The sequence below is a fragment of the Nerophis lumbriciformis genome, linkage group LG01 (assembly GCF_033978685.3).
Source record: "Nerophis lumbriciformis linkage group LG01, RoL_Nlum_v2.1, whole genome shotgun sequence".
Taxonomy (NCBI): Eukaryota; Metazoa; Chordata; class Actinopteri; order Syngnathiformes; family Syngnathidae; genus Nerophis; species Nerophis lumbriciformis.
Window position 1 is genome coordinate 47,167,062 of NC_084548.2, and position 19,094 is coordinate 47,186,155.

Genomic DNA, 19,094 nt, shown 5'->3' on the forward strand with positions numbered 1-19,094 from the left:
TGTTCAATAGCATTTAAATTCAGAGTGAGGGGCATGAAAAAATTGTACTCCTCTGGGACGGGGGGAGCATGACAGAAAATAATTGAGAACCACTACATTAAATGATGTGTGAAGTCACAGCTGTGTGGTGCACAGGACGAGTGCATCTACAGTTTGACCTTTAATGTTGCTTCCCAGTTACTCAGGCATACATTGCCATGAATAGTGGTATATATCTCTAGATTCAACAAATGGTCCATTTTAAAACTAATGTAAAAAGAGTGTAAAATTATCATCATGTATACTCTCACCAGAAGAAATATTGCCGACAGTTGTATTGGCGTACAGAGAATAAAAAGTGTGACAACTGCTGACAAGAACTTCAAATCAAGGTGTTGACCAGAGAACCACGAAAAATACTCCTTTGAATATCTTAACTCTTGTTTTGACAAGGAACAAGACTTGTACCACAAGAAAACAACAAAGGCCAAATGCTATGAAGTCTCATTGCTTTGAGGACACTATTGGTATCAAGTGCACTGTTGTTACAAGGGCTCAGTATTATGGCCAATTTCCTAAATCGATTAAACTTAGATACATAAGGTTTCAAATTGATTAATCATGATTGGATTTTATTCAATTTTGCTCATGAATAATAAATACATCTCAACTCTATTACAAAATACAAATGTTGTACTGTATATTTTTTATTTTCACCATAGACATGTTTTATGTGCAAACTTGTAAATTTGATTGTTTAAACTTGAACAGTGAACAAAACGGTTTCAGGTCTCAAAAGTGCAATTTTGAAATAAGAAAGGAATTGCAAGTGAAAGGGTACCTGTACAAATTCCCATCACCTCAAATCGCATTGTTAAATAATAATAATAAGCAATTTTTGGAGCCCCTTGTTTTGTTAGCGCAGTCAGACACGATGTAACACACGGTGATGTTATTGTGAAAGCCAGAAGTGTACTATTTCTTTTTTTTTGACGCACTTGTACTTCCCGAATTACGGCTGCCATCCTTTCTTCATTGTGAGCTTGCACCACATCAGCGGTCATTTTACAAGACTCAATTACAAATGTAAGAGATGAAAACAACAGTTTCAGTCTAATATTTAGGTTGCATGATCATTACATTCTTGCACCTGAACGAGCCCCTTAAAGCCGTCAAGTGTGGGCATATATATTTGCCAACAAAAGTTGTGATGTCCTCAATTACTGTATTGCAGTGACAAACGGTGACCTTTACACAAATATGGGACGTAGATGCCTTAGGAGTTTTTTTTCTATTTAAATGTATATGCTGTAATCATTGTTAATACAGGTTGCAAATTAAAAGAAAAGAAAAATAAGTTAGTATTTCACTTTCATAAAAATGTTATGATAATGATACAGTATGACAAATGGGATCAAAAAGTATTTGATATTGTTGTTATCAAATACTTTTTGGTCTCATTTGCTTCTCCTTTCTCTACTTTAAAGTCCAATTATTAAAATTAATGATGTCACACGTACATTATAAACATTAAACAGGCTATAGCTCCTACCGTGTACCAACTAGAAATGTATAGTGTAAAAATATAAAAATTTGTATCTGCACACAATATTTTAGCGACATTATCCAAGCAGACCAGCAGTAAGCCACGCCCTGTTCCTCTTTCTCTTACACACACACAAGTAAGGAGGTGAAGGGGCACCACGTACAGAAGCCTCATGATCGGTGTGTGTGCAAATTTAGTGATTTTAGTGAAGTAAATATTAAAAAAGCGATTATAGTTATACAGAAAATAGATTTATTCAAAGGTCAAGTATTTATTTTATGGTTTTTATAGGCTCCAGCGCCCCGCGCAACCCCGAAGGGAATAAGCGGTAGAAAATGAATGGATGGATAAACATTTTGGAGGGGTTTCTCCTCATGACAAGTGAGAGTCCGCCCCACCTGTCTACCCTGACCACACGTCCCTGCTGTAAATGCATGGCCCGCGGAGAATCGGGTGATAATGCCAGTAAATACCTTTTTTTTTTCTTTTGCCCCGGAAGACTTGTTGTTGGAAGCTAATGTTGGAAGCTAATAGTTTGAAACTACTGCTGCATGCTTCATGCACAAAAATACCACGGGACGATGTGGGGGAATCAAAATCATGCAAACTTGATGTGACACGATATTGCAAAATTTAAAAAATATCAATTCACACTCGATTAAATCAATTATTTAATTGTTTGTTATTCAGCCCTAGTTATTACATCTGTTGCTATTACACAGTGAGGTCACAATGTCTATGTTGAATTCATATTCAAAGTTCAGTGTTCTTCTTGCGGTCTACATCTACAGCCACAATTCTAAGAATGTCAACTGCCAAAACAGTCAAATATGCTGGGCAGATCTCTCTTGAAAGCTAAAAAATGCAACAGAGAAAGATGAGAGCAATCCAATAAACACCCTGCTCTGTTTCACTGTGTGCTCAGTATACGGTCATTCATTCTTGACTGAAAACAATTTAGAATTTTTGCTTTGCATCATAGGTAACTTATAGGTGACACATAGTTGACCAGACCAAAACCACTGAAGAGCACAAACTTTAAACAACTGTTAGAAGTAAAATCCACAGAGAGTGTCCTTGTTCTGCAACTGTATCTGAGCTAAAAAGGTTTCAAAGAACTTGCTCAGTCCTGGATCTTGGACCTGTGGGGATGGATCATTATGTCCTTGTCAGCTTTATTTTTCAAACTGAGCCAGGTTTATTGATGTGTAAACATCTACAAGAGAAAGGGTAGGGACAAAGGGCTCAAGGACATCTAATCAAAAGAAATGATTAAATCCTGTTTGACCAGAATCCAATACGTTGCCTGAACTGGCAGATTTCAAATTGGAATGTGTGGTTTTGTGAAATAGAAAATTAAAAGTCAAAAGTAATTGTAATGTATTAAAAATGTTCATGTAACAAAACAGATTGGCAATGTAAACACTGGTTGAAAGCAAGGTCAGTGTTTGCTCTAGTTTTATTTGCCCGCCTCTGACAATGCAAGTTTAATCTTTTGAAGGCCAAATGCAGCAGGGTGATACAGGTACTGCCATGCCCCCAGTTGTCCATCACATAGCAAAGAGCATGATGGGCTATGTTCCAAAAAGGCCCACAGAGGATCCCAGCCTGCTGTTGTTGCTGGCTTTTCATTCTCAAGGACCTTTAGAGATCAGAGCTGAGCACACACCAAGTCAGAAAGGGAGAGACATGGATAAGTGCGATTGAACAAAGAAAGTGAGTAGGGTAAGCCGGCAGGGTTGAATGAATTGCAAGAATCCATGTGGCCTTCAACTGATTACAGCAACACTCGGCCTTTAACATAGTCCAAAGAACAGTCAAAAGGATATCCTGAAGAATATTCTCAGTACCAAAGCAGATAAAGCATCATACAACATTTTTCCAAACAACTTCCTTTTTTATTATATAGTATGTATCATGTTTATTGTGTGGAAATTATGTTGTCTTCCAACGCTCAAAAGAAAAACATGTCTTCATGTGAGAAATAATTGATGCAGCCACTCTCCTTGCTTTCACTTTCTCAACCAAAATAAGAAAATACACAATGTTCTTCTGCCGGCTCGCACTGTTGTTGGCACAAAATGGGAGAACTAGTGGAGCCGAACAAATGCCAAGCTCCAAGAAGCATTCTTAGAGCATCCCAAAATGGACAACAGAAATAAAACTTAAAGGGCAAGTCTTCCGGATATGAACTTGGCTAAGACTCAGCCCTGCAAAGACTGAGTTTTATTGAAGATTTCCACAAGGAGTTCATCCGAGATAAAGCTCATTCAGATGGATATACTCCATCAGGAATATCTAGAGGGGTTGTAGGGTACTTAAAATTTATATCCAACCCAGTTCGTGACTACATGGAAAGGACAAAATAGCTGAGGCATCAAGCTATGCAAGGTGTATAAACCTAAAAAGCAGCAAATACTTTTTTCAGGTAAAAAATAATAACTAACAGGCAAATCAACACATACTGTATGAAAAAAGATAAGCATTAATAAAAATGATGCTCACTTTTGGTTTTGTCAGTTGAATCTTTTATGAGTGTTAAATAGAAATATTAGACTGTTTGTATACATCTACTGACAACAGTTTCACATTGTGCCAATATTAATCCAAAATATGTTTAAAAATTAATGTGTGCCTTGCTGTCTTATATCTTCTAATTACTACATCTCTTGTGTCAACTTGAAAAACTTGATCGCAGTCGTCAAGCATTAGGCACACTGGCTGAACAATATAGCACTTCTCCTGAGCAATATGCTATCTGAAGTAACATGCATAATTCAAAATGAAGTAATATAGCTTAGCACTGGCTTTCTTGTAAGCTGCAATCTCCCGACACTTCCGACAGGATGTTAAAACTCTGTTTTTGTATTCCACAAGGGTACAAGAGACAAGAGCAAAGCTGGCATTAATTTTGTTTGCAATCTTTTTCAGTATTTGTGTCTACTCTTGTTACTGTGGTACTACCATTTCCATTCCCGATGCTATATTTTATATTTTCTATGATGTCAATGTGAATTTTTTTAAACCACAGTACTTGAAACAATTGGAATAGTTATTTTGTTTAAATTATTGGCTGTTAATACAAGGCAATCAATTGCCAACTGTTCAAAATACGGACCATATCTGCAGATTTGTATATTTGCATTCATGTAGTTTGTTTATGGAGGGTTAATAAACAGTACGAGTGGTTACCATGTGCTGCTGACTCCTTAAACTATGTTTAAAATCAATTCCTGGATTTTTAACTGCTTCTTTGTGACTTCTTACCCAACTTCTCTTTTTAGCTTCTATGTATGACTTCAGTGTATGCACACAGCCCTGCAGTGTAATGTTATATTCATGGAGACTGTCTTTTTTTTCATACAATATCTTTAAGTTTAAGGTTAAGAATGTGCCAAAAATACAATACAAACAATTGTGAGGATACTTTTAAGTTCTTTAAAAGAGAAAAAAAACGTCCGCTCAAAATTATCAAAGCTACGGCAAGATTTTGAAGCTGTTTTAAAGTGCTTCCGACAACACAGAGTGATATAAGTTAACAGGCTGACACCTCAAGTTCATCTCTGAACGGCACACGGTACAAAATTGTTGAAATAAACAAGTTAAAAGTGTTGCAAGTCGCTAAAGAAGCAACTGCCGTTAGCGAGCTGATACGAGAGGCACTGACGTCAGCTAGCTGCTCGATGTCAAAATCTAAAAGATATTCTGAAATCCTGAAACTTTCGGTGTCATCTTAATCAAATGATTCTCTGGACACAGGACACTAAGGGACGCATGATTTGATGTTGGACACAGGACATGATGGGAAGCAAGACTTGATACTAAAAAAAATAGGCCATGCCATAGAAAGAGTAAGAATAGAACACAAAGCAGGCCAGGAAAGAATAATAGGAGAACTTAAAGAAGATTACAAAGCAGACCCGGAAAAAGTTACAAGAGAACTTAAAGAAGATCAGAGAAAAGCAAGAACAGAATACAAAAAAGATCTGCAAAGTATGTAGAAAAATATAGAAAGTCTGCAAAGTCAGACTAACAACATAAGAAAGGACTTTCAGGAAATGCGTCAAGAAATGAGGATTCTTCAAGAAGACGTTATTGCAGTGAAACGAGACAACAAAATGCTGAAGAATATAATATATGAAATGGATCAGGATAAAAGAATGAATGATATCATCATGACAGGGCACCGAATTAAACCAAAATCCTACACAAAAGCTGTGAATAAAGAAGGAGAACCATATGAAATGGATATTGCCTCAGCAGAAGAGGAAGTGGTCAACTTTCTGCAATTAAAGGAAATTGAAATATTGTACGCTTCATTTTGCGCCACACATTTTCAATGGTAGACAGGTCTGGACTACAGGCCAGTCTTGTACCCGCACTCTTTTACTATGAAGCCACGCTGTTGTAACACGTGGCTTGGCATTGTCTTGCTGAAATAAGAAGGGGCGTTCATGATAACGTTGCTTGGATGGCAACATACAGTATGTTGCTTCAAAACCTGTATGTACCTTTCAGCATTAATGGTGCCTTCACAGATGTCTAAGTTACCCATGCCTTAGGCACTAATACACCCCCATGCCATGCTGGCTTTTGAACTTTGCGCCGATAACAATCCGGGTGGTTATTTTCCCCTTTGGTCCGGAGGACACAAAGTCTACATTTTCCAAAAACAATTTGAAATGTGGACTCGTCAGACCACAGAACACTTTTCCACTTGGCATCAGTCCATCTTAGATGAACTCAGGCCCAGCGAAACCGGCGGCGTTTCTGGTTGTTGTTGATAAATGGCTTTCACTTTGCATAGTACAGTTTTAACTTGCACTTACAGATGTAGCGGCGAACTGTAGTTAGTGACAGTGGTTTTCTGAAGTGCTCCTGAGCCCATAAGGTGATATCCTTTACACACTGATGGCACTTTTTGATGAAGAACCGCTTGAGGGATCCAAAGTCACGGGCATTCAATGTTACCTGCGGTGATTTCTCCAGATTCTCTGAACCTTTTGATGATATTACAGACTTGAAATGGTCAAATCCCTAAGTTCCTTGCAATAGCTCGTTGAGAAATGTTGTTTTTAAACTGTTCGACAATTTGCTCACGCATTTGTTCACAAAGTGGTGACCCTCGCCCCATCCTTGTTTGTGAATGGCTGAGCATTTCATAGAAGCTGCTTTAATACCCAAACATGGCACCCACCTGTTCCCAATTAGCCTGTCCACCTGTGGGAATTTCCAAATAAGTGTTTGATGAGCATTCCTCAAGTTTCTCAGTCTTTTTTGCCACTTGTGCCAGCTTTTTTGAAACATGATGTAGGCATCAAATTTCAAATGAGCTAATATTTGCAAAAAATAACAAAGTTTTTCAGTTCAAACATTAAGTATCTTGTCTTTGTAGTCTATTCAATTGAATAAAGATTGAAAAGGATTTGCAAATCATTGTATTCTGTTTTTATTTACAGTTTACACAACGTGCCAACTTCACTGGTGTTAGGGGTTTGCACTATTTTCTAAGACACCACTAAATATGCAATATATCGCTCAGCCCTACTTCAATATTGACTTACTGAACCCTAACAAGCAAAAGTACATTCATGACTTCATTGATGCAATGTATAGCATCAGTTTATATCATAAAATCACAAAGCCAAGCAAAATCACAGGACACTGTGCCACGCTTATTGATAATAGTTTTACCAATTATTTTGATAATAACACTACAAGTGGTCTACTTATAACCAACATTAGTGATCATTTGCCAGTTTTCGCAATATATGATGGAAACTACAAGAAGAGGAACATAGAAGACAAAATGACATTACGAAGACTATGCACAGAGAAGAGTATGATTGCTTTCAAAAATGAGCTACAAAAGCAAAATTGGGACAATGTGTACAATGAAAATGATGTTGATGAAAGCATATGGTAAATTTTTAAACCTATTCATAATACTTTATGACAAACATTGTCAACGGAAACAACTAGATAGCAGAGAAAGAACAATCAACCATGGATGACAAAAGGATTAAAAAATGCTTGTAATAAGAAGAATACATTATATAGAAAATGTATAACACAAAGAACTACAGAGGCAGAAAATAAGTACAAAAAGTATAAAAACAAGCTAACTAACATACTTTGAACATGTAGAAAAGAATATTACAGTCAATTATTAGACAGGAACAAAAACAATATGAGAGCAACATGGGGAATCCTCAATAGCATTAATAAAATTGGCACTAAGAGGGATTACCCCCAATACTTCTCAGATGGAAACATACGTAAATAATGACCACATGAAGGAAGTACTTGAAAGCTTCAATAATTAACTTTGTATCTATTGGACCAACATTGGAGCAAAGGATTCCAGACCCAGTTTCAACTCAGGACTATAATGACACCATAGATAGAAATCCCAACTCAATGTTCCTCACGAAAGTTAAAGTTGTGGTAAAATGCTAATTTAAGACTTCAATCGATTGTAATAGAATTGATGAAGAGATCTCAGGACCAATAATGTATATTAGTAACCTATCATTTCAAACAGGCAAATTAACAAACAAAATGAAAATAGCTAAAGTTGTACCAATTTATAAGACTGGAGACAAACATCAATTTACAAAAAATAGACCTGCTTCTTTACTTCCACAATTTTCTAAAATCATTTAAAAACTGTTCAATAACGGATTAGAGAATTCTGTAAACAAATATAGAATACTCGCTGAGAACAAATATGGAATCAGAGCTAATATTTAAACTTCGATGGCTTTATTCGAAATTACAGAGGAAATTACCAATACAAAGGTTAGTAAACAGTGTGCAGCGGCAATGTTTATGGATCGAACTAAAGCATTTGACACAATTATACACAATATTTTAATCATAAAATTAGAACTGTATGGCATCAGAGAGTTGGTCTTAGACTGGATTAGAAGCTACTTAACCAACAGGAAACAATACGTGAAGCTAGGCGAATACGCGTCCGCAACGCTAAATATATCATGTGGTGTACCCCAGGGATCAATACTAGGACCAAAATTGTTCAATCTTTATATAAATGGCATTTCTAAAGTTAAAAATGTTTTTTTATTTAAAGTTACGGTAGTATTATTTGCGGACGATACAACAGTGTTTTGTTCAGGAGACAACAAACAGAAGCTAATACAAATAATAATAGAAGAAATTAACAAATTAAAAAGATGGTTTGACAAAAACAGACTATCCTTAAACCTCGGTAAAACTAAAATAATGCTATTCGGTAACAGTAGAAGGGAAAGTCAAACACAAATCCAAATAGACGGAATAGAAATTGAAATAGTACATGAAACCAAATTTCGAGGTATAAAGATTGATAACAAAATGAACTGGGAATCTTATATAAAGAATATACAACATAAGGTGGCAAGAAACACGTCAATAATGAATAAAGCTAAATCTGCATTGCACCAAAAATCACTCCATATTATCTACTGCTTGCTAGTGTTACCATATCTGAGTTATTGTGCAGTAATATGGGGAACTAACTACAAAAGTACACCTCATTTATTAACCATGTTACAAAAAAGATCAGTTAGAATAATACATAATGTTGGATATGAAGAACATTCAAACCCTTTATTCATTGAATCGAAAATACCGTAATTTCATGACATAGTGAATTTGCAAACAGCTAAAATTATGCACAAAGCAAACTATAACCTACCCAAGAACGTACAACAATTCTTCTCAACAAAAGAGGAGAAATATAACCTGAGAGAAAAATGTAATTTAAAACATTTGTACGCACGTACAACACTTAAGACCTTTTAGTATATCAGTATGTGGAATTAAATTATGGAATGGATTAAGAAAATAAATCAAACAATGTACTACCATGATCCAATTTAAGAAACTCTTCAAACTTAAAGTGTTTGCAAAGTACAAAGAAGAAGAACCATGGTAAACATTCTGAATTTATTCCTTCCATCCATCCATTTTCTAGATTATCTTAATTATCTCACTATATGAAATACTTACTTCACTAATCATTATGTTTTTATTCATTTTTGATGTTATTACTTATGGAGTATATTGTGAATAAATTGAGAAGAGGAAGTGAACAAATGTGTTAGCAACTGTTATGTAAAGGAAAAAGGGTAGGATTAAATAAGCTCTGCTTCTTCCTACTCCTTTTTGAACATGTTTAATAGAAAAACTGGAAATTGTGATGTATCATGTTGTATGCATGCAGGTTCGAAATAAACTCAAACTCAACTCAATTCAACTCAAATATACTAGCACCACCAGTAGGAAAACAAAAAAAACATTTAAACTAAAGAATGTTGTATATAAATACGTAATATAGACGCTTCATTGTTTGTGTTTCCTTGTAGTGAACAAAAAATATACAGTCCGGCCAACAGAACCTTGGATTACAATTGGTATAGGATTTCATAATTTCCCTATATTTTTTAGTAAATACAATTGAACTCCACACCAAAATGGTTCAACACAGAAAATTCAATTCACCAATTCACAGGAAAAGGTAGAAATGTTCACATTTTCATATGAATAGCTTTATAGCTCAGTGAACACATACAGGAAAGAGAGTGAAGATGAGTAAAGGTGGGACACCAGGGGGGAGGGAGAAAAAAAAGGATAAAAAAATCAAAGACACAAGCTGAGTTCAATTTAAAGGCTTTCCACAAGCAATGGAGTGACCTGTGTCGGCTCCAATAGAGGTCAAGCAATAGCCACGCCTTCAGAGAATACGGAGAACCCCTGCCTAGATGCTCATGCACATGCAGTGCCAAAAGGAAAGATTCTCTGGAGTTTACAATACACTTAAAAAGAGCCAACTGGTGGGATTGCAGTACCACCGATCTTCAAACGATAAAGCTCACAGGAAGTCAAGAGGCCAATTCCAACCTATGTTGAATTTTTATTGCCAAATTAAAATGAGACAAAACTGCACCATGAAACATGCTTTACAAACTGCGATCAAAAGGTTCTGCAGCAAAATCAAATTATATGATCGCTCGACTCCTCACAAATACATAAATTACCCTGGGTGATTCTGCCAAAGAAAGAAATCGAAGTCGCTGTCAAAAGGCAACGCAGTTCCTGACAAACTGTGCTCTCTGAGCCGCCAAAGTAAATTGTACAGGCATTTTGCCATGAGGCTCAACTGAGTAGTTCAGTCAAGAGATAGTATGAATGAGAAACAAACCTTAGTTCAAAACATCCCCATAGGACACCTTGCATACATACTATTAACTGAAATGTTTATCCACCTTTTACAGGAACGTTGCTTGCTATTAACCAGAAAAAATAAATATATACATACAGTGTAAATAAAAACTAATAAAATACTGTTTATCTTCCACTGACTGCATTGGACAAACTAATGAACATTTCAGTTAAAACAGTTGGCAGGAGTCATATTAATTAATCTCAGCGGAGAGAGCAATGTATAGCAAAAACTCCAAAAGGGAAACAGAAAAAAATCAAGCATGACCCTCTCTGATTAGGTGAGTATACAAGCATGGACATTCATAGAACCTACACTGACAATTCAGGTTTGGTATGTGTAATGATTAAAATAGCCTCTCTGAAAAGATCACATTAATTCAGAGAAAAAAAGGGCTTTAATGCAATGTTTTAATGAGGTTAACTATTCTAAAGACACAGAGCCATTGTTGTTTAGTCTGACAAGTGTAAAAGCAATGTTTTTCTTCAACGCGGTAATATTGGTCTCATCCTCGTAATTCTTCTTAAATGAAGGTATTGTTGTGACAAATCAGAAGTGCGACATCCCAGATAACTGACATAGAGCAGGTTAGTTAAAGGGGAACTGCACTTTTTGGGGAATTTTGCTTATCGTTTACAGTTATTATGAGAGACAAGAACACGTCTTTGTTTTTTTTAAGATTTTTAAAGATGATAAAAAACGCTTGGAAGATGTGGCTAATAGGAGTCACCAGTGTAGCCTTCAAAGACCTCTAAGACAACTTCAAAACCCTCTATCAATGTTTTATATACACACTGTGAGTATATACTGTATATAATATAGGAACAGACATGTTCAGAACAATAAGTAATATGTACAATATTTACCGTATTTTGGTCATTTTAAGCATTGCCGGAACTAATTTCTATGGCGCATATATTTTGTTTTCACAGCAGCGCACTTCCGACTTCAGGCATCAAATGTGTGTTCCTACATCTGGAAACAAGCGCGAGTGTTTTCTAATCTTGGCAGACTTGGTAACAGACAACAAAGACAACTATTTTTGGACAAATGAGGATTCACAACCTTATCTATTTGAACCTGAATTACAGAGGAATAACTGCTGGTTATAGATACAAGCACGAAGAGAGAGTGAAACGTTGCAGCAGACGGAAGCCGAGAGAGTGAGGTTGGCGTGACTTTGACGCTGTAAATGTGGAACTTGGAGTCAAGCTATTTCGACATAAATGGAGTCCTTCCCCAAATTAAACCTTGCTGGCAGCACGGTGATAGAGGGGTTAGTGCGTCTGCCTCACAATACGAAGGTCCTGAGTAGTCCTGAGTTCAATCCCGGGCTCGGGATCTTTCTGTGTGGAGTTTGCATGTTCTCCCCGTGACTGCGTGGGTTCCCTCCGGGTACTCCGGCTTCCTCCCACCTCCAAAGACATGCACCTGGGGATAGGTTGATTGGCAACACTAAATTGGCCCTAGTGTGTGAATGTGAGTGTGAATGTTGTCTGTGAATGTGAGTGTGAATGTTGTCTGTCTATCTGTGTTGGCCCTGCGATGAGGTAGCGACTTGTCCAGGGTGTACCCCGCCTTCCGCCCGATTGTAGCTGAGATAGGCTCCAGCGCCCCCCGCGACCCCAAAGGCAATAAGCGGTAGAAAATGGATGGATGGACCAAACGAACCATAGTCCATCGATTGAGTGAGTCACTATAATATTGATTATGATACACGCAGCACATCATGGTGTTATTACAACTACATACTGTATGCGGTCAAGCTAGCTGTGTACAAACAAAAAATAAAATGTGGGCTAATACTTTACAGACACTGTAATATGATTGTTCATGTTTCTTAAGCAGTACAGAATGGTGTCCTATCGCATTGTGTTGTGCATTACAAACTCAAACGCGATTTGGGTGCTGATGCCGTTGCAAGCTTATCTCTTGGCAAATACCGTAGCACACCTATGTGTTAGTACGTTAGAAAAAAATGTCCTTAGTGTTTCCTCTTACAATAACAACGTTGCTACAGTTTGGTTATTATACAGGTTACGGAGCGTAAATTAAACTTTGTTGGCGGTTTTTGAATGCGTTTTAAAGTGATTTAGAGGCAGAATGCATTGCTACCATTAGCTGCATTGATAGCCACCTTGAACTAGCCGATTTTACAATAATGCAACAAACAAAAAACATTTGTCTTCTTGTCTCTCATAAGTATTGCAAAATTCCCCCCAAAAATTACAGTTCCCCTTTAAAGATAAGGACCGAAAATGTACACTGCTGTGCAGCCAATCGTGCTTGTCATGGCAGCGCCTATCTTACATGTTACTGGTACTCTGTTTTATCCAATCTCACCTTTAATTGCATTTATTGAGGCTTTTGATCATCACGTCCTTGTTTGTTACACCCCCCTGCCTGGCGACACCTTGCATGTACTGTGCATGGCGCCGTGCTGTGCTGCTGCTGGCAGTGGTGTGTGGCACACAGGATTATTCATGACAACAAGGGCAATAAATGCGTAGCAGGCCAGTGGAGGCGAAAGCAGATGCTCTCTTGTCTGGTTCAGCACTAGTTTAGAATCAGTCGCCACTAAGCTAAGTGGGAGCTTGCAGTACTCAAAGTGTTGTGTCGTTCATTAAAGCCTTAGGGTATCACAGAGGCTTAGGCCCAGTGTCCTCTCTCTTCCAGCCAGGCTCCATGATGCACTCCTCTGCTTTTTAAGACTGAGTGAGTAAATTGTGTCACTTGTCGGTTTGTCAACGCTTTCAAATTACACAAACGTCAGCCACACAAGGAGAAGAGAGTGAGGAGATATTCAAAATAATGCTCACCTCAAAAAGGTGAGTACGGCAACCTTAAGATCAAGAAGACAAAAATCAAGCATATGCACCAGGTCATTAAATTTACAACATCTAATTGCCTGACAGATGGTAAAATAGGTCATAATCCTATAATATCTTATATATTTAAACAACAGCGGAAAATTTCATGAAGGACCAAACAGTGTAGTGTAGCTTGGAAATAGCCCTGATACAATTATAATTCTCCGAGACAACCTAGTGCCTGCAACCTTCACACCAGCAAAACCAAACATGAGGCAGATAGTGTTTAATAATGAAGGGAATTCAAAATCCATCTCATTGTGAGATGTCCCTTTCTAAAAGGATTCTGATCTTAACTGAAATGTCTGGAAAAATAAAGGTCATCATGTCAAGGTGACAAAAATGCAAAAGAAGCTAGCACCTGGGCAAAATACTTTCTTTACCTTTTTCACTTTGAGTGGTGGATGTTTTCTCATATTTTCTTTTCCAGTCATGCCATTGTTTGTATTTCTTCTTAGTAGACATTGATTATCCCTGCCTTGTTCATTTAAAGGTAGCTGTTATAACCGTACCATGCACAATGCTCAAGTTTTAATGATTGAACCATTATAAATTGGCGCCCCTTTCCTATAATTGTGAAAGAAAAAGAAGAAAAAACATTACATTGCTTTGTCAAATACTTTAGTAAATGCTTGAAATGTATTCTGACAGATCTCTCTTTCATAGGTCCACCTAGCTGTAATGTTGAAAGCAAAATACAAATAATTGCTCAATTCACTTGATACCAACAGCAGCAACTCACTTTTCTTCTCTATTCCAGAAGGCAAATTACAACCTCTGCTGAATTACTGTAAATAATCATAATTATAATAAATATTAATAATGTAGTATATTCATATAACACTTTTTCTGGTGAGTTAAAAGCACAATACGCACATTATGATGATATTGCCATTAATTCATGTGTGCCATTAGCTTGAAAAAAGACAAAAGTATGTGTGAACACAGTTTAACAGTCCAGGTGTGGAATACAGTACATTTTGTGTCTAATATAACAACATGTATGTAAAATAAAGTATTTCACAATGTTTCCCATTCTGTACATTATGTTTTTTTTGTGGCACACTCCCACAGAAAAAGTTTGGACAATTAGATTTGGCGCTACCTGTTATGATCTCGCTCATGAACAAATAAGACTGGGAATGTGAATGCAGCTTGTCATTATAGCTTTGTACCGTGGATTTTATCGTAACTGCTTTTTAACACACAACAATTAGTGAGTATTAGTTATTAACTATATTATTAGTATTAGAATTACAGATTTGTCGCAAGTGGACACAGCCCCCTATCGCTCACATGTCTTTATTTGTTTTGATTGTTTTTGTTCATCTAAGCCCACCTCTTCGCTTTAAACTAAATACATACCGTATATTGCTGGAAGTTGCTGGTAGACAGTGGCAGCAGATTTTTATGAACTTCAACACCTGAGGATGCAAGGAAAATACCAAAACTGGGCTTCTCCAATGGCCCAACTTGGTTTTCACCTTTTATACTGCGCATCAACTAGTCCCAATGCCACAGTTAGAATGCAGTTCTGTGGGAAACACTATCATACTGTAAAATGTTGGGCCTAAAGGTTGTGTTGTTTTGATTTGGCATTTGAAATGTATCTTAAAGGTCCAGGAATAATTATGATGAGATTTTATGAGTGAAATGTGGCTTTACCTCATTGGTGTTCCACCGGTGTCTCTCTTTTGGCAGCGAGGTACATTTTGGTAGACATTCAAGCAGCTTCTTGGGCAGGTATATTTTCAAATGTCCATGTTCATCTGCAACAAAAGCAGCACATAACAGCTTCATCAGCACAGGCCTCATACTGTAATGTAACAATCTCCAAAATAATTAGGAAATTATAATAATAATTGAGTGTTGCATATTTATTTATTGCTTGAATAAATTATTTTCCAGTGAAAAACAATATGTCGAGGGAGTTGACCGAACATTTTTCACTGTCAACATGTAAAAGCTGTTTCTATACATTATTTACACACAATAAACACCCTTGAGTGATTCTGTATCGTTTGGGGATTTAGCAGAGGAATCTGCTGCATGCCATAATGTGGTATGAAAATAATTACAATAACCAGACCCAGTGCTTCTAACATAATGTAAGACATTCAAGCTGTAATGTGAATTTCACAATCAGTTTACAAGCATTATAACACACATGCATCCCCACATGCATGGATGCCTTTAAATTTCCGTTTCATTACTCTGATTTCTTCCTGCCGAATTTGCAGACATGCACACATGGTACCACGTAAGAGGGACAAATTAACTTTAATATATTGTGCAAGATCCAAAGGTGTATTCGACTGATGCGGTGAATCATACTTGTGTGCCACATGCAAAATAGTGATTGTCAATGATCTTAACAGCTGGTGTGGTTCATGACAAAGAATATGTCTGACTGGGTTAATGAGGCATAAGTTTCATCCAAAAACATCAGGGTCTTGAGTAGTTATTGCAGCTACAAACTGCAATACTACAAATTGTGTGCAGTGTGCAGATTTAAGAGATTATCTGGTTATTAATATGGAATATAACTATTACTAACACAACAGCTAAGCGTTATATAATTTGCATGTATTTGTGAGAAAATACATAATTAAATCTAAGGGATGGGAACATACAGAACCACAGGTTAGCATATTCCAAAGCAAAATGTAAACCAAGACCAAAAATAGCTGACTCTATATCCTTTGGGTGGTAGATTTTAGAAAATGGTAGTAAAAAATAAATAAAAAGATAAACTTAAGCGAGACACCTGTTAAGGCGCACACGCACGCGCAGCTTGTTTCTCCCTCTTCTGCGGGAGCACTCAGCGGCTCCACTGTGAGCGCATCTGGACACGCCCCCACACGCGCTGCGCAGACCGCGCCCACACGCCGCCGCAGCCGGAGGCAATCTTCAATCAGCACAGCTGATTGTGATTACAGACGACAGGATAAAGAGCCTCGCCGCTGACTACTTGTCGTCGGAACGTAGCGTTCTGGTGCCTCAAAAGGAGTTTCGTCTCCGCTCCCATCCTCGTGTATCCAGACCCGGACAGTCCGTTCATCGTTGAGGTGGCCGCATTCGATTCTGGTATAGGGGCAGTCCTCTCCCAACGCTCCAAGCAGGACAACAAGGTTCATCCATGTGCCTTCTTCTCGCGACGAAGAAGGAATTGCTCGTTGTACACGAGGCATTGAAGGAGTGGAGACATAGGCTAGAGGGAGCAAAGCATCAATTCGAGGTCTTCATGGACCACCGCAATCTGCTGCATGTCCGGTCGGCCAAAAGACTAAATGACAGTCCCAATGTTTTAGTCACTTCAATTATATTCTCTCTTTCATGTCGGGATCCCGTAATACCAAGGCTGACACCCTCTCCCGTCAGTTCTCAGAGGAAACCATTGAGGACACCCCGGAGGAAACTATCCTTCCTTCCTCCAGAATTATTGGCATGGTCACATGGGAAGTGGAGGGCCTGGTCAAGGAAGCCCTAAGAGTAAATCCGGGACTCAAGGGAAGACCTCCCAAAAGACTCTTCGTTCCTCACGAGCTACGACCTTGAGTTCTGGACTGGAGACATTCCAGTGTTTTCACCTGCCATCCAGGATTTCAGCGTACTCTATCTTTCATCCGCCGGCAGTTCTGGTGGCCATCCATTGCCAATGATACCCGTGAGTTTATTGCTGCTTGTTGCACTTGTGCCCGTAATAAGCCTGCCCACAGATTCGCCGGCAAGACTGTTGCTTCCACTTCCAGTTCCCAGTCGCCCTTGGTCACACATATCTCTGGACTTCATCACTGGTTTTCCACCTTCCCAAGGTAACACCACCATTCTCACTATTATTGACCGTTTTTCTAAAGCAGCACACTTCATTCCCCTACCCAAACTTCCATCTTCTTCCGAGACTGCTGATCTTCTCACAACCCACATAGTCAGACAACACGGCATTACTGTGTACATCGTCTCGGACCGTGGTCCCCAGTTCACCTCCCGGATGTGACAGAACTTTTGCAAGGGAATTGGGGCCACGGTCAGTCTTACCTCCGGTTACCACCCTCAAAGTAACGGTCAAGCAGAAAGAGCCAACCAAAGTGTCGAGACGATACTACGTTGCATATCCACCAGACAACCATCCTCGTGGTGCAAGTTCCTACCATGGGTTGAATTTGCTTATAATTCCTTGAAGAGTTCAGCTACTGGGTTGTCACCTTTTGATTGCTCCTTAGGTTACCAGCCACCTATGTTTCCTCAACAGGAGATTGAAGCTGCAGTTCCCTCTTCTCGTAATCACATCAAAAGATGCCATCAAATTTGGAAAGCCGCCCGGGCCTCTCTACTTAAGTCTTCTGAAAGGATGTGCCACAGTGCTAATCAGCGACGCATCCCGGCTCCCTCGTAGTCTCCGGGTCAACAAGTTCTACTACGGGCTAAGGATCTTCATCTTGAGGTACCATTTCGTAAACTCGCACCCCGATTTGTAGGCCCATACACTATAGAGGCCATAATTAACCCCGTAGCTGTTAAACTTTCTCTACCTCCCTCAGTCAAGCGACACCCCGTGGTCCACGTTTCCCAAATTAAACCAGTTGCTAGTTCCCCACTTTCTTCTCCCGAGCCCCCCCCCCCCCCCTCCCTCCCAGGATTTTGGACAACGGGGACCCCGTTTGGACCGTTAAAGAGATTCTCGGGGTCCGTCGGCAAGGTAGGGGGTTAGTTTATTTAGTTGATTGGGAGGGTTATGGGCCTGAAGATAGGTCTTGGGTTCCTGCTTCCTACCTTGCTGACCCATCTCTGCTAGAGGACTTCTATCGGATCAATCCAGGAGCTTTTTGGCGCTCGTCGGGGGTCTCGCATAAGGGGAGGGGCACTGTTACGGCGCACGCGCATGCGTAGCCTGTTTCTCCCTCTTCTGCGGGAAAACTCAGAGGCTACACTGTGAGCGCATCTGGACACGCCCCCACATGCGCTGCGCCGACCGCCCCCACACGCCGCCGCAGCCGGAGGCAATCTTCAATCAGCACAGCTGGCAGTGATTACAGACGACAGGAAAAAGAGCCTCGCCGCTGACTACTCGTCGTCGGAACGTAGCCCTGTTCGCAGTAAGCTTCATGTCTCTGACTTTCCACCAGTATTATCTCTTGTAGCTTGTTTCCTTGTGTCCTGGTCTGATCATCTTCATCTCCCTTTTCTTCCACAGTCCCGTGTCTCAGTGTCTACTCCCTTTTCCCCTGGACCCGGATTGCCCACCTGATCTACCGACCTGGACTTTGGACGCTCTGTCCTGCACCACGACCCCGTTTGGACATCGGACTTCCTTGCCTCTTCCCTCTGGATTTGGACGGCCTCATTCAACACGCTTGACAACACCCCTTACGGTATCTTCATATGTTAATCCCAGCACATAGCTCACATTCAAACACATAGTAGCATACACACCCTACGTATTCATCAATCTCTCAATACATTTATATGGAGT

The 19,094-nt window shown here is 39.0% G+C and overlaps 1 protein-coding gene across 7 annotated transcripts in view; it reads right to left on the reverse strand.

Moving 5' to 3' along the window:
* Positions 1–19,094, reverse strand: part of camta1a (calmodulin binding transcription activator 1a) — a 740,802-nt gene that overhangs the window by 695,929 nt on the left and 25,779 nt on the right. For all 7 annotated transcript variants that reach the window (XM_061984658.1, XM_061984687.1, XM_061984664.1 and 4 more), the window contains one exon: positions 15,287–15,390. In XM_061984658.1, the coding sequence (XP_061840642.1) occupies positions 15,287–15,390 (104 nt within the window). The remainder of the gene's footprint in view (positions 1–15,286; positions 15,391–19,094) is intronic.